Source organism: Anomaloglossus baeobatrachus, chromosome 10 (genome assembly GCF_048569485.1).
Source record: "Anomaloglossus baeobatrachus isolate aAnoBae1 chromosome 10, aAnoBae1.hap1, whole genome shotgun sequence".
NCBI lineage: Eukaryota > Metazoa > Chordata > Amphibia > Anura > Aromobatidae > Anomaloglossus > Anomaloglossus baeobatrachus.
The window spans coordinates 76,292,561-76,318,602 of record NC_134362.1 but is presented as its reverse complement, the minus strand read 5'-3'; the positions used below and the strand labels follow the sequence as shown (position 1 = coordinate 76,318,602).

The 26,042-nt window shown below is 43.2% G+C and overlaps 2 protein-coding genes across 2 annotated transcripts in view; one reads left to right on the top strand and one right to left on the bottom strand.

Moving 5' to 3' along the window:
• VWCE (von Willebrand factor C and EGF domains) overlaps nt 1-21,643 on the top strand; it is a 103,219-nt gene extending 81,576 nt beyond the window's left edge. Inside the window, exons 24-31 of the mRNA XM_075326437.1 lie at nt 1,633-1,715; nt 3,971-4,046; nt 4,115-4,915; nt 6,629-6,711; nt 8,317-8,421; nt 9,323-9,446; nt 18,816-18,994; nt 20,582-21,643. Coding sequence (XP_075182552.1) covers nt 1,633-1,715; nt 3,971-4,046; nt 4,115-4,915; nt 6,629-6,711; nt 8,317-8,421; nt 9,323-9,446; nt 18,816-18,901 — 1,358 coding nt within the window. The 3' untranslated portion in view covers nt 18,902-18,994; nt 20,582-21,643. The remainder of the gene's footprint in view (nt 1-1,632; nt 1,716-3,970; nt 4,047-4,114; nt 4,916-6,628; nt 6,712-8,316; nt 8,422-9,322; nt 9,447-18,815; nt 18,995-20,581) is intronic.
• LOC142255034 (uncharacterized) lies at nt 10,163-12,638 on the bottom strand. Its single transcript, XM_075326466.1, has 3 exons — nt 12,144-12,638; nt 10,637-10,688; nt 10,163-10,527 (listed from the first exon to the last, which is right to left on the bottom strand). The coding sequence occupies exons 1-3, from the start codon at nt 12,636-12,638 to the stop codon at nt 10,163-10,165; spliced, it is 912 nt and encodes a 303-aa protein (XP_075182581.1).
• Nucleotides 21,644-26,042: the final 4,399 nt, after the last annotated feature.

The window sequence follows — 26,042 nt, the reverse complement described above, 5'->3', positions numbered from 1 at the left end:
TCTATTGGGTGCAGTCTCTCTCTCATCCTATTTTTACCACTATAAGTTGTAGAATGAAGCTGTCACGATACTGGTGGTAATAGCTGGAGTCCAATAGCGGGAAACAGGGAAAACGCTGGAAGCAGCAAGTACACTAACAAGAGGGAACTCAGGTACAGTCTGGGACTTGTAGTTCCACGGCAGGTGCAGACGATAATCAGGCTGCTGACAGGTGTGCGGGATACAGATTAGGAGGAAGGAACGATTCGGAAAGAGATTGTTCCAGCAAGAGAACGGCAAGCAGGAGCTTTACACAATACTCAAGCAGTGAGAGTTAAACCAGGCTAGATATTAAAGACAAACAGGTGGCAAGGGAGGAACTTATTGGAAGTGTCGCGGGCGGTGGGGACGTGCTCACCACGCTCGGGTCCGGAGCTTCTGCTGCTGCTGCTCGGTGGCTCGAGCGGTGGACCGACCCGGGGACTCGAGCAGCGCTCTTCGCCCGTGAGTGAAAAGGGATGGTTTGTTTGGGGAGAGAGTTTGTGACGCCACCCACGGGACGTGGTGATGATGGCACCACCGCTGCTGGTGACGGGGATCCCGGGATAGATGGTAGGGAGCAGCGAGGATGTTGTCCCCTCCGTGGGTAGGGGGTCGTGATCCAGGGACCCGGTGGTGTAATGGTGTAACGGGGAGGCTGGATGGCTGGGGGTGCAGGGACTGCACGGCGCGGTGCCGGACGGCACTGGTGTACTCACTCAGACAATCACTGACAGAGTCTCTGGTAAACCAAAACGGCCGGATGGACGGGTCCCGCAGCCGGCTGCAGTGTTGTTGTTGTGCTATCCCCGGACGGCTGATGGTGGCTGTCTTTCCCTGCACCTTTTAGAAATGTTCTGACTCCTGTGGTTGCCCACCGGTAGTCCGCTCCCCGGCATATAGGTGCCGTAGGAACCCGTTTTGCCCGCAGGCACTGGCCCTTGGATCTCTAGCCTGTGGCAGTGGCTGTATATCCTCTCTGGGTGGACGGTTGCCTTCAATCGGGACTTGGTTGTTAGGAAACCCCTGGGGTTCCTGTCACATTCGGATTTGACTATTGACGGCGGCTCCAAGCCTGGTCGGGGTCCGATGGCCCTGCCTGTGTACTTAGCTTCACTCCGTTCCCTGGTCCGGTACCGGCGGGCCGTCGCCCGACCCCGGTCCTTACGGCTCTGCGGAGTTCCACCAACTCCTGCAGACGGCCACCACCGTCTGCCAACCTTGCTGTCAGTGCCTGGGCTCCTACCCAGACACCTCAAGTGTTTACTCCTCTCACTTTCACCTCCAAGACTACACTGACACTTTTCCCGCCTCCAGGCCTGTGAACTCCTCGGTGGGTGGGGCCAACCGCCTGGCTCCGCCGCACCTGGTGTGGACATCAGGCCCTGGAGGGAGGCAACAAGGGTTTTTGTCTGACTGTTGTAACTGACTAGGGTGGGGGTGTGTATGTTGGTATGTATGTAACTACCTGGCTAGTCCAGGGCGTCACAGAAGCATGCTCCACCATCTTGGCTGAAGGCAAAGTTAAGGGCGGGGTAACCAAACAATAGGTAACCAGGGCATTCCTGACAGAAGCACTTATAATATGATAACATTTTCCCTCTCTTATATCAGAGTGTGCCTTCGAGGAACATATTATGGAGAATGGAGGTTCCTACATACTGAAGCCTGATCCCTGTGTTGTATGCCATTGTTTTGTAAGTGTCTCTACCAGTTTCCTTCAAATCTCATGCTAATTTCTTCATGTGACCCAACTGATAGATTGGATTTGTATATTTAGTCTTAAAGATGTTGGAGAATATGTACTTGGACTTCTAAAATGGCCTCAACTGTAGTCTGTCATACTTAAACGTAAATAAATACCGCCATTCTTTCGCTCTGTATTGTTTTGCAAAACCCCTGATGCCCACGGCTTTCCCGGTTCATAAGACTTGAGATAGTGGAGTTAGCTGTCACCCCACTGTGTTCACTTCTGTGTATATAGCGGATATTTTGTTGTTTATATCTGCACTTCCATTTATTTCATCTATCCTTTGTTTAGTGCTTGCCCAGAAAGGCAGGTAGCTGATGGATTAATCATGTGGCAGCTGTCATCTTGACCCCTATGGACATGTGCCCACCAGTCATCCACTGCTTAGAATGCTGATCCGTGAACGCTGATGGAAATACTTTGGATATCTATGATTGGTTATGAATAGAGTTGGTGCGAATCTATCTGCGGGTCCCATTCCATCTGCCACGACAGTGCACTGTGGCCTCTGGATGGAGTATTCCATCTTACCTGACAGAGTCCATGGCTCTTCTTTGATTAGCGGACATGTGCTTAATGTCACAACAATCATGTCATGCCAAAACGGAGAATCAAAAGAAAAGCTGCAAATGCCATCAGGTTAAAGATGTTACTTCCTCTTCCATTCCAGGAGCCACAGACCATTCTCATGGCCAATGGAATAGGACTATAGGTGAGAGGACCCATGGAAGTTCAGCCGGACTTTAGATAAAGTTCGGCTTGGGACTTGACCTGAACCCCAATGGAAGTCACTGATTGGGCAGTTCAGGTCTCCACCCACATGCAGCCAGCAATAAACAGATCACTTCCGGGGAAGGGTGGTCAGGGTTTTTCATTTTTTTTAGTTTAGTGCACACGACATTCGATCACGCTGTTGTTTCCCCCAGTACTAGCCAATCAAACACTGCAAGCTGCTCACACTGGGCTGATCACCAAGTGTACCCAAGCATAGCGATGCTCGCACAAGTGGTCAGCATACGTAAACAACCTGTCATGATCCAGGACCAGTTTTCTCTGCTCCAGAGTATCACAGACCCGGTCTGGTCATGTCAGGGGTTAACTCCCATCAGCCTCATTCTGGTTTCAGGAGACAATATATATGGTCTCTGAACCTGCATTCCTGTGCTGGTTATAATTTTGCTCTGCAGCCTGTGACTTGCTTTGGTGAGAATTCCTGTTTGATCTGACTCCTTGTTACCGTGCCCTGACCTGTACCCTCCCCAGTCTATCCCAGTCCCTGACTTCCCGCTCCTGTCTGTTGTTTGTATTTCCCTCTGCATACCTGATCTCCCGGCTTCCGTCTCAGTTCTGTTTTCCGGCTTATTTTTGACCTTCCCTTTGCTGTGACTTGACTCTACTGGCTAGACCCTGACTTTTTGACTACTCTATTGTCCCCTGGTGGTTTGCCTGTTAACTGCCTGCTGAAGTTACACAGCTGTACTTCATCTGCCTTTCTGTTACAGTGTTACCTTGACTCTCCTTCACTACTCTACTGCCACCTTGTGGGGAATACACTGTACTACGTCTTACTTGCCCTTTGTACAGCCTAACAGCACCTGATCTCCGAACCTTTTTTTTTTTGTAAAGTCTGTGTTTGGTACAAACACTGAATCTCGGGTACACTCATCTCTAAATAGGACGTGTGAATAAATTCGCATCAACTCTGATTATGACAGAATGCAAAAGTTAAAGGCATTTTAGAAGTTTGATCAGAAAATGGTCATAATGGTTTTTTGTAAAGTCTGTGTTTGGTACAAACACTGAATCTCGGGTACACTCATCTCTAAATAGGACGTGTGAATAAATTCGCACCAACTCTGATTATGACAGAATGCAAAAGTTAAAGGCATTTTAGAAGTTTGATCAGAAAATGGTCAATCCCTTTAAGTTGGCCATAAACATCAGATATGTACAGACCAGTAACAGATTTCTATAATTTTTTACATAGTTACATAGTTACTAAGGTTGAAAAAAGACCTAGGTCCATCTAGTTCAACCTTCCTCCACCGGTTGGTTAGAATGAAATATCTGTGATGAACTTAGAAATAATCTGAATTTTCTCATAACCTGAAGATCAATGTTTCATGGCTTAGGCGAGCTTTGGCCTTGCAGTGCATAGTAATGACTGAGGTATAGTGATGTTCATACAGATTTTGTCCTCAGGCTGGAAATGTTCATTGTGAAGAGAGAGAAGGTTCCTGTACGCCATGTGAGCAGAAGACTCAGGATTGTCTGAATGGTATGGCCAATAACATGATTTGATATAAGTCCTCAGACATATTATGATCATGTATTTTTCTTTTCTAGAAGTCCCTGGCTCTTCTGACACTAAGCAGATACCATATTTTCAGCAAAATACAATAATACAAGAAGTCAATGATCCAATAAAGCTGCTTAGTTTTACGGACTCACCCCCACCTAGCCGACTGTCCTTAAACTTGAAACTGATATCAAGGAGGAACTTTGTGATTGCATCCACTTCCTCATTACTTCCCAGATTTGTTACTCAAACTGAGGTCCCAAGTTACTACTCGTTTGATAATAAAAAAATGTCTAAAATCGATGTAACTTCTCAGACCCTCGATTTAGTGTCTGATCTACAATCAGAACCAACAACAGATATAAAGGTGAATCCAATATCTCATAGTAACATTTTAAAGTCTGATTATGTGTCCATTTCTACCTCTGCCATATTTCCGACTATCTTTGGAACCACCAGAAGACCTTTATTTTCAACAATTCATTCTACCTCAACGTTCGATGATCAAGTTGCCACAAAATGGTCCCCTAATAGCATGTCTGAAGGATCTTCTGAGTCATCTCTTTCACCATCACCTTCCAAGAGTTCCTTAAATCAGTTACTACAGGTTTCCAAACCTCCTTCCACGCTCACAACATTTTCTGAAGTCTTTGATAGAGAAGAAAACCTCCATGTATCACCACTTGATCTCAGCAGGTCATCATCATTGCCAGATGACACCGATATGGCTTCAATCTCTCCATCAAGCCATTCAGGTCATCTTCCACATTGGACATACAACACAAGGCTTTCACTCACAGTTTTGGAAGAAACGAAGATAACACTTTATGAAAGAGAACAACCTGAAGGTAAAATTTATTGCAAAACATTGATATTTGTTTCCAGGATCAATGAGTACCGTATTGTTGCCATTAGCTTTTATCCATTAAAATAAAATGGGCACTGCCGTTCTAGAAGTAATACAGCAAAACAAAAGTAAAAAAAAAACAACTTTTATCCTTTGTATGTCACTATTGTAACAAATGATGAATAATATGTAAGTGGACCTGCAGCTTTTGTGAGACAAAATCTAACTGAGATAAATTTTGGAAAAGAATTGTATTCTTTAAGGGAATCGGTCAATAGGTTTTACTACTTCAAGCCCAACACATCTATGGTAGGTCACTGTAACCCAGACTCAATTCATACTAACATTTTTGTAATTCTTGTTTGCTTTCTTCTACTTTCTAAAGTAATCTTCTATTCAATTATTAGCTAATGAGCTGCAAGTGCAGGGGGCTTGGTCTTGCACTTCTAGCTGTCTGTCCTCTTTCTAATTTCCCCTCCCACTGCCATCCGTTGCTCCTTCATTGATAGGTCACTTTTATGAGAGTTATATGAAAAAGACTGATCCGCACATCCAACAAATGTGAACAGGTGCTAGCTGAAAACACAATATAACTACATAAATACATATAGTGCACTCTAAAATGCTAACAATGAATAAGGGAACTCTGGTACTGCATTACTGCTATAGGAATATTTAAAAAAAAAGAGAGAGATATTTAGCTTATGTATTGGCCAATGCATGTGAGCTCACTAACCAACGACAAGGTGATCTCAATATATTGGAACCCTAACTTAAATGCTGCTATCTAGGTTAAAAACATACATGTGTGTGCAGAAAAAAAGAGGATGGACACAGCCTGGTGTTAGGGCGGAGTGCTCAGTCAATGTTTTTGATATAATTGTAGTGCATTTATTTCTGACTGAGCACTCCGCCCTATAACCAGGCTGTGTCCATCCTCCTTTATAGCTGTATCCTTCTTGCTCAGACATGTAGGTTTTTAACCCAGATAGCGGCATTTAAGTTAGGGTTCTGGTATATTGAGATCACCTTGCCACTGGTTATTGGGCTCACATGCATTGGCCAACACATAAGCTGAATATCTCTTTTTTCATATATTCCTATAGCAGTCATGCAATGCCAGAGTTCCCTTTTTCAATGATAGCATTTTAGAGTGCAGCTGTATGTATTTTTGTACTTTTATCAGCGTGACCTACCTCCGTTGCAGTACATTACCTGGAGACTCCATTTCTCCCCGTGTCATTAATATTCTTGAAGCGGCAGCGCATGCGCAGATCCATAGTCCTGATTTTGCTGCATCATCACTAGTTTACTTCTTATGCACTGCAGCCAAGAATGATGGCATCTGGCTGAGATTTTCAGCAGGAAAGCAAGTCACTCAAACAAAAGTGATGTGTTAATCTGGGATCTGTGGCAAGAGGGGAAGATTGAAAAGAGGATGGAGAACTATGTATCCCCTGCCCTTGTGGCTTAATAGCATAAAAATGTAATAGATTGCTTTGGGACGCAAAGGAGGTATACAGAAATTAAGGTATGAATTGATTCTGGATTACAGTGACCTAACCTAGAACGTAGATGTGTGTGGTTTGTTTTGCTAAAAACTGCGGACAGGTTACCTTTAATTATAGTTACTGTTTTGTGTATTCCAACATTACATATGGATTGTGTGAAGAGGTATGAACACTGTGTAAAAGATATATATTTTTTGCTTCAGATTGCTCTCTAAATGGACGCACATTTACCAATGGATCTATCTACATTGCTGACTTGGACTACTGCCTGCACTGTGAATGTCTGGTAAAACACACCCTACAAAGAGGTTCCAATAATCAGTCATAGATGTAGAGGTGTAATCACCTGGCAAAGAACAAAACCTCTAACAAGGCTTCTCTCCTACCACGTGCCATTAATAATATTGGAGGCTACTTAAATGGCAAAGGAGCCTTCGGGCCCAGGTGCAATAGCCATCACTGTACTCCTTATAGCTACACCACTACACAGCTGTGCATTATGTGACCGCTTATTCTTACCAGCAATAATGGCGAATCCTAAGAGCATGCACACCGCATGCTGTCAGGGTTCAAAAGTCTGCATTTACAGAGAGTGACTGCAGACTTTGATGTCATGCCTGGAAACTCTCCAACGATCATCTGTTCGATGACGTTATATACTATACTGTTGGCCAAACCCATTAATATTGCTGGGATCAGCCTACATTAATCTAATGTTTAAGGGGACTTTAGACCAAAGCGGCCCAATCGGACAGCCTGAAATGTAGCATCACTTGGAGGCTTGTATAGTGTAGACCCTGAACACTTTATACAATCCTTTCTTATTCTCATGAGATGAGCTATCCAAAGATTGCCTCAAAAGACATATCACTGCTGGGTCCACCAGTGATTGGTAGTAATCTATGGATAACTTGACCATGCTACCTCAGGAGAAATCTATGTATGGCACTAATATGCCTTATCCATGAGAGCTGCTAACCCCATTGCATCTTCTCTTGTCTACCTAATGAGAATCCTCATTAGACCAGACCTCCTGTATACCGTATTTCACCTTGGGTTTTCTGACCCTTTAACAACCCAGTCAAAAATGATTATTGTAAATTTTTACTAATATAATGATAAAGTGATGGTAAATAAATGACCAAATGTACATCCTTTGAATTTTTATGATATTTGTTTTCAATTCTACATAATACATGAACCTATCCAAGGTCAGATTTATGGGTTCGACCACTGATCGAAAGAATAGGAGTCCTAATGCTGCTTTGTCAATGAACCATAGGCATTTGTGACCAATGCTCCATTAACTGTGTATTCTGCCTCTCATTCTCTAAATTAGTGGTGGGGTCTCAGCAGTTGGACCCCCAGCAATCATACATTTAAAATCTGAGTTGTGGATAGGTGATGATAACTTTTTGTTTCTTTTAATTCTCCATGGTTGTGATATTGATAACCTACCCATGGGACAGGTCATTAATATCAGGTTGGTTGGGGTCACCTCCAATGATTAACTCTGGCATTGCCTGGATGTAAACAGAGTACGGAACTAGAACTGTGCAGCTTCATACACTGTGTATTGGCCATTACTAGCTGCTACAGGAGCAACCTGAGAATAGCCACTACATATTGATCAGAGCCGACCTGCTCTAGCTCCATCCAGCCATCAGTGGAGCTGACACTGTCTGAGATCGATCATGGTGTTGCCTGGTGTTGGACCAACACTGATCTAATATTGATGATCTGATAACAATAGATTATCAAAATGTCATTCCTAGACGAGGCACAATAATACTAACTGTCAATTCATGCATGTACATGTGGCTGCTCCCATCACTGTGCCATTCTTGTACTAATGCTAATATTGGTACATTTATAGCTATTTTCCTTTCAGAAATATGAAATCTACTGTAGGACACCGGCGTGTTTGTCCACTGGTCTGTGCTGCCAGGGCTGTGATAGTTTTCCTGTGGATTCCTGCTCTAAAGAAACCAACCAGGTAATGACTTTGTGGTAATTTAAATCAGTGTTTCCCAACCTTTTTTACTTATGAGGAACCCCCCTAGTGATAAGAAATTTACTTTAAGAGCACCCTTATGGGATAATTTATTCCAAGTGACCAAAAAGCATACACTCTGCCTGACTGTACTGATTACAAAACCATGTCTCCAATGAAGGTTTAGCTATATTTTCTGTATGTCTCTGCCTGGCATTATACATTGTGATATTTCACACAGTGTAAAATGTGGTTACTCACTCACTTGCTGGTCTTCAGTGTAGCGATAGGAAACACTTCTCCCATTCAAACGTTCATGGGGTTTATTAAGGGCTCCATAAACTGCACTCCAGAAAATAACAATAGATCAGCCTTCCTTCGGCTTTACAGCAACTTAAACATAACACGGTTTTTCAAGTCCGTTTAGGGCACTCACGGGCATGCCTGCAGAGATTCAGATACCTCTCTGCTCCCGGAAGTATCGCAGGAAAGTATCTCAGCCTCCCTTCACGGCCCTTTATACTGCCCGTGTCATTCGTGGATATGCCCACACTGGAGGTATGGCAGCATCCACACACTGACTCCTGTCAATGTACGTACACGACCTGGCTCAGAGGATCCTTCCTACAGCCCAGCACTATCCATACTGGCTGCAGTCTCTTTCCCTCTGTCAAACAGACAGACTCCATTAAACATGTCATGTGACACACCTATGGGAGAGGGTGTGTAGGTAGCCAGACCCACCCATCTCTCCAGCTACCTATGAACCTGGCCCTATTAATAGGCTTAATGAAACATGTTGCACTATAAGTATCAGCACAGTCTTCCAGGTTCACTCCACTTGTGTGGTATGTGTGGTCCATACCGGCCATTAATAATGTACAATCTTCATATTCTTCTGCAGATTCAGATCGAACAAGGGAAGGACTTGCAGTTGTGTAAATGTCAAGGAGTTGCACTTCAATGCCATTCCTGCTCCTACAGAAATGGATGTAGCAATGAGGCCACCACAAAAAGTGCGGCATCAGGTAACTGTATAATTTAAATGGAAAATGTGAACCATACTTTTAAAGAGAGACAAAAGTGCAGATACGAGTTCACGAGTGGATAGAGTTAAAAGAAATCTATCATCAGCAGGTTGAAATATTACAGTTTTTGCACTGACCACTAAACTTTCCCGATGGACTGGAACACAATGGATGAATCATGATTAAAGTTGACACCTCTATTAATCCACTTTACGACATCCGCTGTACATGTATGGTACAAGTCAGTAATAGGTGTATTAGGGTGCCAAGGAAAAATTAACTTTGGAAATTGTTAAGTCTTACCACTCAAATTTGTTCCTTTCGGCATAAGGATTCACCATCTAAAATATGTTGACATTAAATTTATATTTACCACTTGCTCAAGACATGTGAATTATTCTATGTTTCTCATTTTCCACAATATTGTACAATAACCACTCAGTTTGTCATCATATCTTTAACTGGATATACTATTTATAATTCAAAAAACATAGAATGGCAGTAAGCATTCTATTACAGTAAAATATGCTTACACCATTATGTACATTGTACATGTATCAGTACTTAGTAGCAGTGTAGCAGTCAGTTCAATTTTTTGCGGAACATGCGGCAGCTGTACTGCATACCAGTGTTGACTTGTTCGGATCTGGTAATTCACATCTGTGTTTTTCCAGTGACCAATAGATCCTGCTTTCTGTGCTTTTCTTTCTGTTTTCTTAGCTCTTGCAGCGAGTCTCGCTGTCTGCGCCGTTCCTCTTTTTTTTAGTAAGCTTTGTATCGATGGGACCCATACTTCTTCTTCCTTTCTCCCTTTGCGCCTCCAGAAACATTCTATCCTCCTCAATGTTTATCATGCTCATGGCATCTGCATGCGCTATGTAAAAAAGATTGTCTAAAATATCTGTAAACTCTTCTTCTTTGTGTTTTTGTGAGTCAGTTTTTCTTCCAGAATTTTTCTTAAATCCTTGCCATTTACCATGTAGGTCTTTAAGTTTCACAACTATGTTGTATTCCTGACGTGTAGGAATTCGTGCTTTTGCCCAAAATTGTATCACTTCTCTTACTATTGCCGTAGCGCTGTCTTGAATAGTTTGACGTTCAACAGTATGCAGTGGAAAGAATCTGGATAATGCTTGAAGGCAGTTTGCATCCTGTTATTGAACTTGTTGTCCCTTCAATTAAACATATACCATGAGCTTTGCCTTTGCTTATTTGTGATGTTCCAGTACCAGTACTCATCATCTACATGAAAGAAAATATAGTTGATGTGATTACATAGTGAATATTCGAAATACCTTTAATACAGGTATAATACTTCCTTCATTATTCAATAGCAATGATAAGCCAGTAGTGGGGATGATGCATATAGTCTACTGACGAAATCTAAGTAGCATTGCTGCATTTATAAATATCAATTTAATCAATCCAAATAGAAACAGAAACTGCAATTTGATGTGCCATTGAGCAACCAGTATCTTAAACAAAGACAATTATAAAATATCTATGACCAAAAAGGAACAAAATTAGGGGGTAAGACCTTCAAAAACGTGCTACTTAATTTTTTACCATGCATTTCCTTGGCACCCTAGTGTATGGAGCAGGCTCACGGAGTGAGCCCGCATCATACTCGGCAGGTAGTGGTTGTATATTACAGAAAGTACCTGCTGCTAACAACCACTGGTGGAGCGAAGCACAGCCCACGATTGTTAACCTGTTTAATGCCGCTGTCAAACTCGTACCCTCATGGTGGGACGTGTTACTTTATGCACCCGTAACATGATTGCGGGTCAGTGATGTGTTGCTATAACATCAGGGGGTCTGCTGAAGACCTCTGTGCTTTTCATTAGAGTTCTCTTGAAATCTATCTATGGCTGAGCTTCAAAAGAGACTGTGATTTCTGCTATATACAGCAATACTATGGTATTGCTGTATATAGCACAAGCGATTTAGACGATCACAGGTTGAGTTCCCTGAGGAAAACTAATAAATACATTGAAAATTTAAAAAAATATTTAAAAAAAATATGAAAAAACCATGAAAGTTCAAATCACCCTCATTTTTCCCCTAATAAAAATAAAGATAATAGTAAAAAAAAAAAAAAAAAAAAAACAACCATATGTGGCATTACCGAAATCAGAAAAGTCCAATCTAGCAAAACATAAAAATAATTAACCCATTGGGTAAACACCGTGAACAGAAAAAAGATTAAAAACACAATATTTATATTTTTTGGTTGTTGCAATACTACAAAAAAATACTGTAACAAGTGGTAAAAATGTCATATCTATCCCATAATGGTATCAATAAAGACATTGTCTTACCCCACAAAGTAAACAGTGAAGGAAATAAGTATTTGGTCCCTTGCTGATTTTGTAAGTCTGCCCACTGATAAAGACACAAACAGTCTATAATTTTAAGAGTAGGTTAATTTTAACAGTGAGAGATAGAATATCCAAAATAAATTCCAGAAAATCACATTGTACAAATTATATAAATTTATTTGCATTTTGCAAAGAGAAATAAGTATTTGATCCCCTACCAACCATTATGAGTTCTGGCTCCTACAGACCACTTAGACACTCCTTTTTTTTTTTTTAATAATCACCAACATTTTTTATGAAAATATTCTGTGCCGGGGACAGCAAGCTAAAGATAAAATAATCTTAAACCTAAAGAATATCACACAAAGTCTCATACTGTTGGTAAACCAGGAATTAGCACTTTCACTGCCCCTTCCATGACGGTCCGGCCACCATCAGTGGCCACACACGATACGCTGATGAACGCCAATGATTTCTTTAGCGCTTTTTCTTGTGCTCTTGCCACGACTTCTTCTCCAGCGTGGAGCGGTGCCGGGAAGCGAATGTCCTGGGAAAGGAGCACACAGCCATACCCCGGCAGCTTCGTGCCCAACACTGCGGACACCAGGCCGTTGAGGAGAACCCCATGTATGACGGGTTTTCCAAACCTTGTGTTCTTGGCAAAGTTCTCATCTAGGTGCAAAGGATTAGTGTCGCCCTTCAGCTCCAAGAAGAGTTTGACGTCATTCTGAGTGAACGTCTTGGAGATCTCAGCGCTGTCTCCCACCTGCAGGTGCGGCCGTCTCCAGATCAGATCACTGAAGCAACTGAACGTGGAAAGTTTGGAGGAAACGGCAGAAGATCGTCCACCGGTGACCAAGTGACGGAGCATCCTGAGGAGCGTCTAGTCCAGGACTAGTTCTCTGCTGTTACCGGCCAAAGCCAACAGAAACGGGGATGTTTGATGGAGAAGGGACAGGATAGGTTATAGCTCGACATCTACAACATCAAATATCATTTTTTTTTTTTTAAATTCTTTATTTATACAACAGACAAGCCTTAAAGCAGTCAGCTGAAAAAATAGACAAGAACAGTTGAACAGAGTTTGGTAGAATACATCTCAGTACAAAATCATTAGCATCTGAGCAAACCCCGCAAATTGTCGAACGGGTCCGTTCTTTTTCAAATTTTTAACATAAACAAGGTAGAAAAGTACCAAAAAGAAAGGCAAAAGTGCCTAAAGATCACTCAGACATCTCTCAACAGGAGTGAGTTCACACAAGTTGGGAGAAAAAAAAAAAACAGGGGGGATGTAGAAAAAGAGTGGAAGGGGAAAGGGATAAGGCAGAGCAGGGGGGAGATGGGGAAAGGAAGGAGGGGGAAGGGAGAGAGAGAAAGGGGAAGAAGAAGAGAGAAGAGGAGAAAAAAAAAAAGGGGGGGGAGAGGGTTCGCCGGGGGGGGGGGGGGAAGGCCAGTGGCAGAGGAGAATGCACTCCTCCTACGCATCTCGCAGCAGGAGGTCGTATTCATTGGAAAACTTAAATTCCAACCAGGGAAGCCAGATCCCGTGGAAGCGCTCGTACCGGTCATGCAGGGAGGAGGTCAGTTCCTCCATCTGTAGAAGATCATTGACCCTGGAGGCCCAGAGGGACAGAGTAGGGGGGCGTCCGACTTCCACTTCAAGGGGATGCATGACCTGGCGCCATCACCAGAAAGTGCAGAAGCGACTGTTTGTATGCAGAGACGGACATCTCAGTCAGTTGAAGAAGTAACAACTCCGGACCCAGAGTCTGCGTCGTTCCAGTCACGTGTTTGATCACCTCCCCCACTCCGTTCCAGAACCCTCGGAGAGCCGGACACGACCAGAATATGTGCACAAAGTCCCCCTCAGCCGTCCCACATCTCCAACAGTGGGGGTCTACGCCAGGAAACATCTTGTGTAATCTGGTTGGGACCCTATACCACCTCGACAGGAGTTTATAATTGGATTCCTGAAGTCTGGAACTTATTGAGGTCTTGTGAGCGAGCGACAAAATTTTAGTCCTTTGCGTATCTGTCAGGGAAAGTCCCAGGTCTTGTTCCCAGTGTGCGAGATATGTGGGGGGGGGAGGTCGCCAGGATCTACTAACATCCTATACACCAGGGAAAGAGAGTGTCGTAGCACTCCCTCCCGGGTACACAGCGTTTCAAACTCCGTGACACGAGTCGTGTATAACGAGTGGTCGGGGAGAGAGCTGATGTAATGTCTGAGTTGCATGGACCTCCAGATTCCCAACTGTCTCAGTGTCTCGCATTCTGTAAGTCCCCTGAGTGAGGGCCAGCCCCCGTCAGTCTTTAGGTGACACGCCCGGAAGCGCCCCTCCTCTATCCAGCGGCGAAAGACTGGGTCGAGAGACTCGGATAGAAATCTGGGGAGCCGATTATGGGCGAGAGAGGAGAGGGGACTGGAAGTAGTAAGCTGCGGACCTGTCTCAAGGCACAGCACTCCAGGGTGGCGCCGATTGTGGGGTGATGTCTCAGGTTAGCGGGAAGAGGGCTCGATATCCAAGGGGCTGCAGTAAGACTGATCGCAGAGGAACCTTGTTCCAGTGCCACCCAGGGTTTCGTCTTGGCGTGGCGACACCAGTCGATAACCCTGACCATGTGTGAGGCCCAGCAGTACACCTTCAGGTCTGGGATTCCCATCCCCCCCTCCTCTTGGGTCTGCTCAGTAAGGAGCGGGAGATTCGAGCTGGCTTGTTATCCCAGATGAACTTGGTTTGCAGGGCGGCCAGTTCCTTAAAGAAGGACCTGGGAATCCGTATTGGAAGAGCCTGGAGAAGGTAAAGGATGCGAGGGAGGACATTCATTTTAAAAATGTCACATCTTCCGAACCAGGTGAACCAGCCTTTAGCCCATCTCGTACAGTCCTCCCTGACAGTCCCAAGGAGGGGAAGGAAGTTCAGTTTGAAAAGCGAGTTAATATCCGCCGCCAGCCGAACCCCCAAGTACCCAAGAGATCTGGAGGCCCATTTGAAGCTAAAAGATGATTGGAGCGAAGCAACCGTGCCCGGAGGCAGGTTCACATTCAGGGCCTCAGACTTGGTCATGTTTATTGTAAAGTTGGACAGGCCGGAGTAAATCTCGAATTCCCGGAGCAGGTTGGGCAGGGAGACCTGGGGATTTGTAAGGAAAAATAGGAGATCATCTGCATAGGCCTCAATTTTTAATACATAAGCCTTGGTGTGAGGACCACTTAGATACTCCTAATCAACTCGTTACCTGCATTATAGACAGCTGGCTTAAATTATCACCTGTATAAAAGACTCCTGTTCACAAACTCAATCAGTCAGACTCCAACCTCTACAGCATGGACAAGACCAAAGAGCTTTCTAAGGATGTTAGGGACAAGGTCATAGACCTCCACAAGGCTGGAATGGGCTACAAAACCATAAGTAAGACACTGGGAGAAAAGGATACAACTGTTGGTGCAATAGTAAGAAAATGTAAGAAATACAAAATGAGTGTCAATCGACATCGATCTGGGCTCCATGTAAAATCTCACCTCATGGGTATCCAGGATCATGAGGAAGGTGAGAAATCAGCCTAAAACTACACAGGGGGAACATGTTAATGATTTCAAGGTAGCTGGGACCACTGTCAGCAAGAAAACCATTGGTAACACATTACGCTGTAATGGCTTAAAATCCTGCAGTGTCCGCAAAGTCCCACTGCTCAAGAAGGCACATGTGCAGCCGGCCCGTCTGAAGTTTGCCAATGAACCCCTGGATGATTCTAACAGTGATTGGGAAAAGGTGCTGTGGTCAGATGAGACAAAAATTGAGCTCTTTGGCCTTAACTCAACTCGCCATGTTTGGAGTAGGAAAAATGCTGCATATGACTCGAAGAACACCGTCCCCACTGTCAAGCATGGAGGTGGAAACATTATGTTTTGGGGGTGTTTCCCTGCTAAGGGCACAGGACTACTTCACCACATCAATGGGAGAATGGATGAAGCCATGTACCATAAAATCCTGAGCGACAACCTCTTTCCCTCTGCCAGGACATTAAAAATGGGTCATGGCTGGGTCTTTCAGCTCGACCATGACCCAAAACATACAGCCAAGGCAACAAAGGAGTGGCTCAAAAAGAAGTACATTAAGGTCATGGAGTGGCCTAGCCAGTCTCCAGACATTAATCCCATAGAAAACATGAAGGGAGCTGAAGCTTCAAGTTGCCAAGCAACAGCCTCAAAGGGATACTTTGCACGTTGCGACATCGCTACTGCGATATCGTCGGGGTCAAATCGAAAGTGACGCACATCCGGCGCCGGTAACGACGTCGCAACGTGTAAAGCCTAGATGCGCCGATAAACGATCGCAAAAGCATCGTAAATCGGTGATCTGTGTAGCGTCGGACATTTTCATAATGTCGCACCAATAGGAGATACGATGTTGTTCCTCATTCCTGTGGCAGCACACATTGCTGTGTGTGAATCCGCAGAAGCGAGGAACATCTCCTTACCTGCCTCCACCGACTATGCGGAAGAAAGGAGGTGGGCGGGATGTTTACGTCCCGCTCATCTCCGCCCCTCCGCTTCTATTGGCCGCCTGCCGTGTGACGTCGCTGTGACGCCGCACGACCCGCCCCCTTAGGAAGGAGGCGGGTTGCCGGCCAGAGCGACATCGCAGGGCAGGTAAGTCCGTGTGAAGCTGCCGTAATGATAATATTCGCTACGACAGCTATCACAAGATATTGCATCTGCGACGGGGGTGGGTACTATCGCGCTCGGCATCGCTAGCATCGGCTAGCGATGTTGCAGCGTGCAAAGTACCCCAAAATCTTAATGATCTAGAGATGATCTGCAAAGAGCATTGGACCAAAATTCCTCCTGACATGTGCGCAAAACTCATCATCAACTACAAAAAACGTCTTTCTGCTGTGCTTGCCAACAAGGGTTTTGCCACCAAGTATTAAGTCTAGTTTGCAGAGGGATCAAATACTTATTTCTCTCTGCAAAATGCAAATAAATTTATATAATTTATATAATGTGATTTTCTGTATTTTATTTTGGATATTCTATCTCACACTGTTAAAATTAACAGAGACACAGTTTGTGTGAAAACACGGTTGTGTGACCAAGCCCCATGATTTTAATGGATCTAAGTGAGTCCGTGTCTCCGGTACGTGTGAAAACAGATACCAAAAAAAAATACGTGTGAAAACGGTACCAAAACCTTTTCACTTGTAACTCGTACCGGAGACACAGATGTGTGAAGGAGGCCTAAAGCAAATCTCTGGAATTGCTAATTGAGCGGCTCAGTAAAACAGCTGAATGCATAATTTAAATTAATTCAAACCAAAGTTTTCAAATCTGGCGTGTGTCACTTTGTGCGCCAATAATTCTACAATGTTTCAACATATCCCAGTGATTTTAAGATTGATATTTCGTGACACATTATATTTTATGACAATAGTAGATTTAGGTTAACATGTTTTGTGGTTGTTTATAAAAATATCAGAAATTTTACAAATTTCTAAACATTTTCAAGCTTTGAATGATTCTCCCTTTAATCCAAATAGTCGCACCACACAAAATAGTTAATAAATAACATTTACCTCATGACCACTTCACATCAGCGCCATCTCTAAAATGTTCTTTAATTTTGTTAGGATGTTAGAAGCTTTAAAATTGTACCAGTAATTTTTCATCTTTTTTCAAGTAAATTTACAAAACTTATTTATTTCCTATTCTGTTTTTATGTGACTTTGAGGGATCTTTATATTAGAAAACCCCCTAAATTAGCACCATTTTAAAAACATAATATTCACAAATGCTGTCAGGTTGTTTATTAACCCTTCAGATGCTTTTCAGTAATTACCACCTAAATTTTACTAACTTCCGAACAGTCACTATAGCCGGCAGACTCTAAAGGCCGCCTTACACATAGCGACATCGCTAGCGATGTCGCTAGTGAAAGCACCCGCCCCAGTCGTTTGTACGTCACGGGCAAATCGCTGCCCGTGGCACACAATATCACTAGTACGCGTTACACTAACTTACCTCACAAACGACATCGCTATGGCCGCTGAACACCCTCTTCTTTAAGGGGGCGGTTCGTTCGGCGTCACAGCGACGTCACCCAGTAGAAGACCAATTGATGTGGAGGGGCGGAGAGGAGCCGCAGGATCATCACTCCCACCTTGTTGCCGGAGGACCCAGGTACGCTGTTGTTCGTCGTTCCCGGGGTGTCACATGTAGCGATGTGTGCTGCCTCAGGAACGATGAACAACCTGCGTCCCAGAAGATCAATGACATTTTGAAAATGAACGACGTGTCAACGATCAACGATGTGGTGAGTATTTTTGATCGTTAGCGGTCGCTCGTACGTGTCACACGCAATGACGTCGCTAACAAGGCCGGATGTGCGTCACGAATTCCGTGACCCACAACAATATCTCATTAGCGATGTCGTTGCGTGGAAAGCGGCCTTAAGGCCGTTATTTGGCTGTAAATTGCCATGGCAACCATCAGGACCACATACTCATGATCTCAGGAGGCTAATGGATTTAAAGGAGGAACCCCACACTCTATTGACAGGGGCATAGATGGGTCAGTGCCAACACCGATCGTGACTCATGATGCAGCCTAACAGCTATAGTGGACATCTGACAGCGGCTCCATATCCCCCCTCAGGGGATGCTATTCACTTATTTCTCAAGTTAGTTTTAAGTCAGATCAGTGGTCACTAAATGGTTGAAACAGTGTTGGCTTAATAGTGATGAGCGTTTTATAGAGATAACTGTTCTCTTGCAAGCACCATGTCACTTCAGTGTTTACCAGGCATAGCTCCATACTGGCCATAGTGGCCATAGTGGCTGTGCCTGGTACCATTACCAAGAAAAATCGGTTACCAAGATTTAGACTCCCACAAATGTAATATTCATGGCCTATTCTAAGTATGAAAAGTATGGAAAAATATTGACCGTAATATATAAGACTAAAATACAAATTGATTTTGATAAAGAAACTACTGTTATTGTCTGACCAATGATTTGAAAGAGTTTAATATTTCTACTTTGGTTGTAGATCCAAACCCTACAAACCAGATGACCTGGATTCCATTAGTAGTTTTCAATGGGCCTGAGATTGTGGATGAGAAGTTGAAGCCTTGAGAACTTCATGTTTCAAGTATCCAGGATTAAATGTACCAGAACTGTTATCATCTTCTGATGTCAGCTCCTCAAAGGTTCTTCTTCATTCCAAAGGTGAGATCACTCCCAAGATGACAATGCCTGTGTGACATAAGGTCTTCTGCATTTTCAAACCTACAGTTTATTATCAGATTTAGGTTTGTGTTTTCTGCATTTCAAGCTCATGTGATCAATTTATGTATATTGTTTGAGATTACACTCAACCTATTATCTTCTCATAATGATATTAATAGTAAGACAGTATTATTATATTATCTACTCTTGATTGATGGCACTTTAACTTGTTGGACATGCGTGTCATACGTTGTTCAGCTCTGACCACACCTGCTGGCACTGTGATGTCAGACTCTGTTCACACTGCACAGTCTCACAAGCAGCCAGAGGCTTCTGCATTGTTCAACCAGAGCCGGGTATTGGCTAGTCCAGGATCACTGGTCTTCAGCTCTGCAAGAGTTAATTTTGCAGACTCCTGAGTTGGACCTAAGGGCTCAGGTTGCTGATTGCCAAGTGCAACTGTCACTTTCCTATTTAAGGCACGGCATCCTTCCAGGGGGTCTTCAGTTTTTACTCCAGTGATCCTGGTCTTTGTGCTTTTCCTGTTTATGGTGATCCGTGCTGCGCTTCTGAGTGGTATGAGCATTCCCCGGTTGTGCGTTACTTCCTCCCCTTTTGCATTGTCCCCAGTACACATATTGTCCCTCCTGTGTGCTTTGACTGGTGTGTGTACATGTTTCCGTTCTCCCTTGTCCGTGTCATTTTGTGGGTTTTTGTCTTTAGGATGATTTACACGCTGCAACATCGCTACCGATATATCATCGGGGTCACGTCGTTAGTGATGCACATCCGGAGTCGGTAGCGACATCGCAGCGTGTGTCAGCAAGGAGCGTCGATCAACGATCGCAAAATCATTCAAAAACAGTCATCGTTGACACGTCGCTCCTTTCCTTAGTATCGTTGCTGCCACAGATACGATGTTGTTCGTCGTTATTGCGGCACCACACATCGCTACGTGTGACACTGCAGGAACAACGAACATCTTCTTACCTGAGTCCACCGGCAATGCGGAAGGAAGCAGGTGGGCGGGATGTTACGTCCCGCTCATCTCCGCCCCTCCGCTTCTATTGGCCTGCCGCTTAGTGAAGCCGCTGTGACGTCGCTATGACGTCGAACGCAACTCCCCCTTGAGGGAGGGATTGTTCGGTGGTCACAGCGACGTGGCTGACAAGATATGTGCGTGTGACGCTGCCGTAGCGATAATGTTCGCTACGGCAGCGAGCACCAAATGTCGCACGAACGACCGGGGCGGGTGCTATCGCGCTTGACATCGCTAGCAATTGCTAGCGATGTTGCAGCATGTAAAGCACCCTTTTGTGTTTTCCATCCCGCCCCGAGGATGTGGGAGAGGGGGAGTAAGATCAGGGTCCTGACAGGAGTTAGGGTCACGCTGAGGGCTCAAACCTGGTTACCATCAAATCTACCTTCGAGATAAGGGACAGTACAGGGTCACAAGTCTTAGGGAGAGGCTAGGGCCCTTGTCCTGTCTCCATTTACACCGTGACAATGACACTCTTTTTTTTGTCAACCGTTTTATGTAAGTGACCATATGGCTGACAGACTCCTATTCTTTTGTGTCTTTAACAGTTCTCAGTAGCATCTATATTGCCAGATGTCAAGTACAAACCATGGTCAATAGCAGATGCTTCACGTCCTGATCAAAGAGCTGACATCTTCTGAGCATCACTTGAAGTCAGTTCATTATTTTCTTCCTAACTAATGCTTGATATAAGAAGTTGATATGATGTCCTGGATGAAGAACATACACACGGTAGTACTACTACATGAAGAGAAAAGCCAAAGGCGTTCTATTGTCCCAAATTGGGTTCAGCGTACTCATCGTTGGTGGTTCCAGACAGATCAAGAAACTTCCACATTCCAGTTTTTACAGCCATTTCTAGATAAGACATGGGAGTCTGACAATATTTTAATTATGCCTCCAATAATATCAGTTTTAATGGCAGCAGAATACGTGGTATAAATGAGACATCACCTTATGTTGACATACTGTATGCGAAGAAACGAGACAGGGAGTAGAGGACTCCAGTGGCAGGGAAAAATCAGATAGGTAAGTATATTGGAAAGGGGCTTCTTATATATTTTTTTTCTTGCATAGTAGAAACACCATACATTTTGGACATTTGGAATGTCAAGTCAATATCACCAATTTTGTGGCACAAACGACTCAATGTCCTGGTTTTAAAGGAAGAGTGATTGATTGCCCTCATCCTCATTTTTCAACCGGCTAACACGGTACCAAAACCTTTTTCTTTTAACTAAAGGAAGAGTGACACGCATTATGGTCACTATGTTATGGTACCCAAACAGGCTCTCACTACTTCTTGCTTACATAGGTGTGTATGGTCTGTTTTCATTGCACCAAAAGACACCAGTTTGTTCATTGTATTTATATAAAAGTGGCCAGTATTTTCTGCATCTTCAACCATATGTGTCTTGTAGTAACTTATCTCCTCAGTCAGCTCTCCACACTCTACTACTGCTCAGTACAATGCACTGACCGGACATATGGAGCCACCACAGTAAACATAGAGCAGTTTTTAGTAAAGGTTAGAAAGTATTTCTGCTGTATGGAAAATAAGTTGTTTTTTTTTTAAATAAGTATACAAGTGAATGTGTAATAATTATTTGTAAAGCATAATTTGTATTTGATAAATCAATAAAATTATCAGCAAAATGATTAAATTGTTGACAGTCACAATTTGTTTCTAAAATAAATTAATTAGAATTTTTATATTTATACAAATACAGCAAAAATTATATTGTAAAAAGTTATGGAACTTTGAGTTTTTACAATTGAGGCAAATATTTGTAGTAAAATAAATTTTACCCCAAACAGATAATATTTTCTAAGGTTTTTATTAGTTTATATAAAAAGGAATCACAAGATATCTATAGTAGCACTCCAATTTCATAATATGCAGTGGATGTAAAAAGTCTACACACCCCTGTTTAAAATTCCAGGTTTTTGTCATGTAAAAAAATTGTAACAAGAAGAAACATTTCAGAACTTTTCCCACCTTTGACACACCCACAACAATCCATAAAATTCCAATGAGCAACTGTAATCATTTTGAGGGGGAAAAAAATAAAACTAACATAATGTGGTTGCATAAGTATGATATCATGGGACCAGATAACAGGACCAGGACACCTAAGCTGACCCTCAGACTGGAGAACCCTGCACTGTCCCTCAACTCATAGATACGCTAAATGGTACTGAGGTCTGAGTCACCAGCGTGATCCTAACTCCTGTCCAAGCCTTGATGTAACTCCCCATCTCCACCTGAGTGGTAAGCCATGTAAATACAAACCGCACAGCTAAACATGGACAGGGGAAAACAACAACTCTTACACACGGCAATCACACACAAAGGAGCGACTAAACGTGCACAGGGGAAAACAACAAGCTTCCAACTGAATGAGAATAACCAACGACTGTGACATGTGAACACCCTCTTATGCTTGGGGATGTGGTTGCGTTCAGAATTGATCAAACGCTTGTTATATAGTAGTCAGTGCATCATTTACACCAATTCTGATGAATTCAATATAACGTTTAGCTGCACTGGTAGGATTCTACTCACATTTTCATAGTTGCATTTTACAGCAAACAGCTTACAACACAGCAAAGGGATCTCATTGTTGAAATTTATCGGACAGGAGAAGCATACAAAATAATGGAACACTGTGAAGAGGGTCATAAAGATTGTAGAGACCATGGAAGCAAAAGGGAGAAGTATATTCCTTTTTTCATGCTGCTCAAGGTATACTTGTCCCTTCACACAAACCCTGTAGAAAATCATGTTTTGCAGTCCACATGTCCCACAACAAGTTAAAACTTTTTTTTTAGCAAATACCAGTCCATTAAATCCAGGAACTGTCTTGAATTCTATGTTTTATAACTTACCATCCACTATTTTTTGAGTTAGTACGTCCTATTGTCAGCATTTTGCCAGCACTATAGGGGCAGGGACACAATTTTCCAGCATGTACTAATCCTGCCTTTATTTAGTTGTGACAGATTATATGGCAACATCATGCCAAACATCTACAAGCACTGCTTCTAATCTCACCTAGTATAAAATGTTAATGGTTCAGGACCATACTTCAGCTGATTCTTCATAGACTCAATAAAGGTTCTTCCCCGAACTTGTTGGAGAAGCCAAGAGGGCACCTTCATCTACATCTTTTGCAAATACCTTTAGATAAAGATAATCTGGAGAGAAGTTAGGTACCTGACCTCTAGAATTTTATATTATGTTCTTTTTTAATTACACTCTTAATGTTCATCTTAAGGGCTTATAAAAAGATTCCACCACGCTATTACATCACTTTCATACTGCGGCAAAAAACGTTATTGGCTCAAAACTGGTATACAGGTATTAAAGACTTTCTGTCTAATGTAAAAGAAATATTGAATATTTAACTGATTCTATTAATAACCAAATGGATTAATTCCATCTCATTTTAGAACCTTGGGATTTTTTTTCATTTCTTAGACTTATTTACACTTGCATGTTGATTTTCTGTCCTCAAAAATATTTTTTTTTATCAATGAGATGGTCTTGTTTAATCTGTTTGGCTTCTAAAGGGGGCTTTACACGCTGCGACATCGCTAATGCGGAGTCGTTGGGGTCACGGAATTCGTGACGCACATCCGGCCGCATCAGCGATGCCGTTGCGTGTGACACCGATAAGCGATTTTGCATCGTTGCAAACACGTGCAAAATCGCTAATCGGCGACATGGGGGTCCATTCTTAAAAATCGTTACTGCAGCAGTAACGAAGTTGTTCCTCGTTCCTGCGGCAGCACACATCGCTGCGTGTGACGCCGCAGGAACGAGGAAGCTCTCCTTACCTGCCTCCCGGCTGCTATGCAGAAGGAAGGAGGTGGGCGGGATGTTACGTCCCGCTCATCTCCGCCCCTCCGCTACTATTGGGCGGCAGTTCAGTGACGCTTCAGTGACGTCGCTGTGACGCCGCACGGACTGCCCCCTTAGAAAGGAGGCGGTTCGCCGGTCACAGCGACGTCGCCGGACAGGTAAGTATGTGTGACGGCTCTGGGCGATGTTGTGCGGCATGGGCAGCGATTTGCCCGTGTCGCGCAACAGATGGGGGCGGGTGCCCACACTAGCGATATCGGGATCGATATCGCAGTGTGTAAAGTAGCCTTAAGTCAACTTATTCCATCCTTTTGTTATCTGTTTGTTACCTATGGTAATAATAAAATAAAAGGGCCCAAAAGGGGCTTTTCCAAGCGTCTCGGTCAAAAAAAAATGGACACCTCAGTCATGGATGTTAACTCTATGCTGTCTGTTTTTTGTCGCTGACCATTTCACTAGGAATTTTGTCAGCAAATGTAACTGCAATAGAATGTTTCAGGTTTTTATGATGGTCCACATTAAAAAAAATGCTATATGCTAATTAGTTCAAGAATTCGAGCATCATATGGAATTTTCTGCCCAAGGTTTCTGGCCGGGCTGTACTCTTTAGTTCTGTTAGTCTATTTCAGTTCTTCTCTGTATGCAACATTGGACTGGCCCACCGGAACAATGGATGTATGAGCTGGATGTATAGTGGGCCTACCAGTAACCTTTCTACTGATAGTCCGGTGGTTGTTAAACTGACTATGGAGAAGATGTGCTACTACTAAAATGAAGATGTTCTTCTGATACAGGTAAAATATATCTTTGCACTGTGTTAGCCAGCAGAGATAAAAAAAAAATTGTTTAAAAGAACTGAGAGTCCTCAGTGGTTGATACCTTTTAATGGCTAACTGAAAAGATGGTAATAATAGCAAGCTTTCGAGGCTACTCAGGTCTCTTCATCAGGCTCAGTATAACACAATCTGAAGAGTCACATATTTATACACAACAGGACACAGAATGGAGCAGTAAATAAGACAAGATATGTGAAGCAGAAATATCAGCATAGCAAGGAGATAAACTGTTGTGGCAGTAAATATTGCTGCAGTTCATAGATAAGGAGTGTGAAAGTTTTATTGTCCACTGATTGGGGTCTAGTCCAGGGTTGTGATGCCCCCAGATGCTCTGAGGAGCACATTTCTTAAGTCATGTAAAAAGACATAAATCCATGTGACACATTCATTCCTGCTCTAAATGTGTCAAAGGTCATCATAAGTTTGTATTCCCAAACCGTCCTGTCTCTCTGGGACTTGAACTTTCCTTTCAATACCAGCAATTTCATGTCCATGATGCTGTGGTCTGGGTTCCAAAAATGTTTGGCCACAGGTAGATCTATCCTTTTTCTTTAATTGTGTTGCGGTGAGAATTAATCCTTGTTCTGAGCTGTTGTCCTGTCTACCCTACATGAACTGCTGCAATATTTATGGCCACAACAGTTTGTCTCCTTGCCATACTGATAGTTCTGCTTCACATAAATTGTCTTTTTTACTGCTCCATTCTATGTCCTGTTGTGTATAAATATGTGACTCTTCAGAATTTGTGTTATACTGAGCCTGAAGAGACCCGAGTAGTTTCGAAAGCTTGCAATTATTACCATCTTTAGAGTTAGCCATTAAAAGATGTTCTTCTGTTAAGGAGAAGATGTGCTGCTGCTGAAAGGGAGTGCTTCTGCTGCTAAGGTCAGGTTTTGTTGCTGCTATGGGGAAAAATGCTGATGTTATGAAGGAACTATGCTACAACTAAGCAAGATTTGTACTGCTGCTATGGGAGTGGGTTGCTATTGCTAAGGGGGAGATGTGCCACTGCTGCAAAGGAGAAATGTTGCAAAGGAAATGTTCTACTGCTAAGGAGAAGGTCTGTTGCTACCAATTGGAAAGTTTGCTGCTGGTCAAGCAAAGGGGTAATGCTGCTAAAAGAAATGGTGTGAAGCTGCTTAAGGGATAATCTGCTGCTAAAGAAGATATTTGCTCATGAGGGGGAAAATGTTCCTATAGGACTAAAGGCCCCGTCACACACAGAGATAAATCTTTTGCAGATCTGTGGTTGCAGTGAAATCATGGACATATTGTTCCATTTGTACACAGCCACAAACCTGGCACTGA

Bases quoted from the DNA above. Each gene is read 5' to 3' on its own strand.
- LOC142255034 (XM_075326466.1), bottom strand. From the start codon at position 12,638: ATGCTCCGTCACTTGGTCACCGGTGGACGATCTTCTGCCGTTTCCTCC. The intron at 10,689-12,143 runs GTATGAGACTTT...TCTTTCATGTAG, and splicing joins TAATTCCTGGTTTACCAACA to ATGATGAGTACTGGTACTGG. The intron at 10,528-10,636 runs GTATATGTTTAA...AAACTATTCAAG, and splicing joins AAGCAAAGGCAAAGCTCATG to ACAGCGCTACGGCAATAGTA.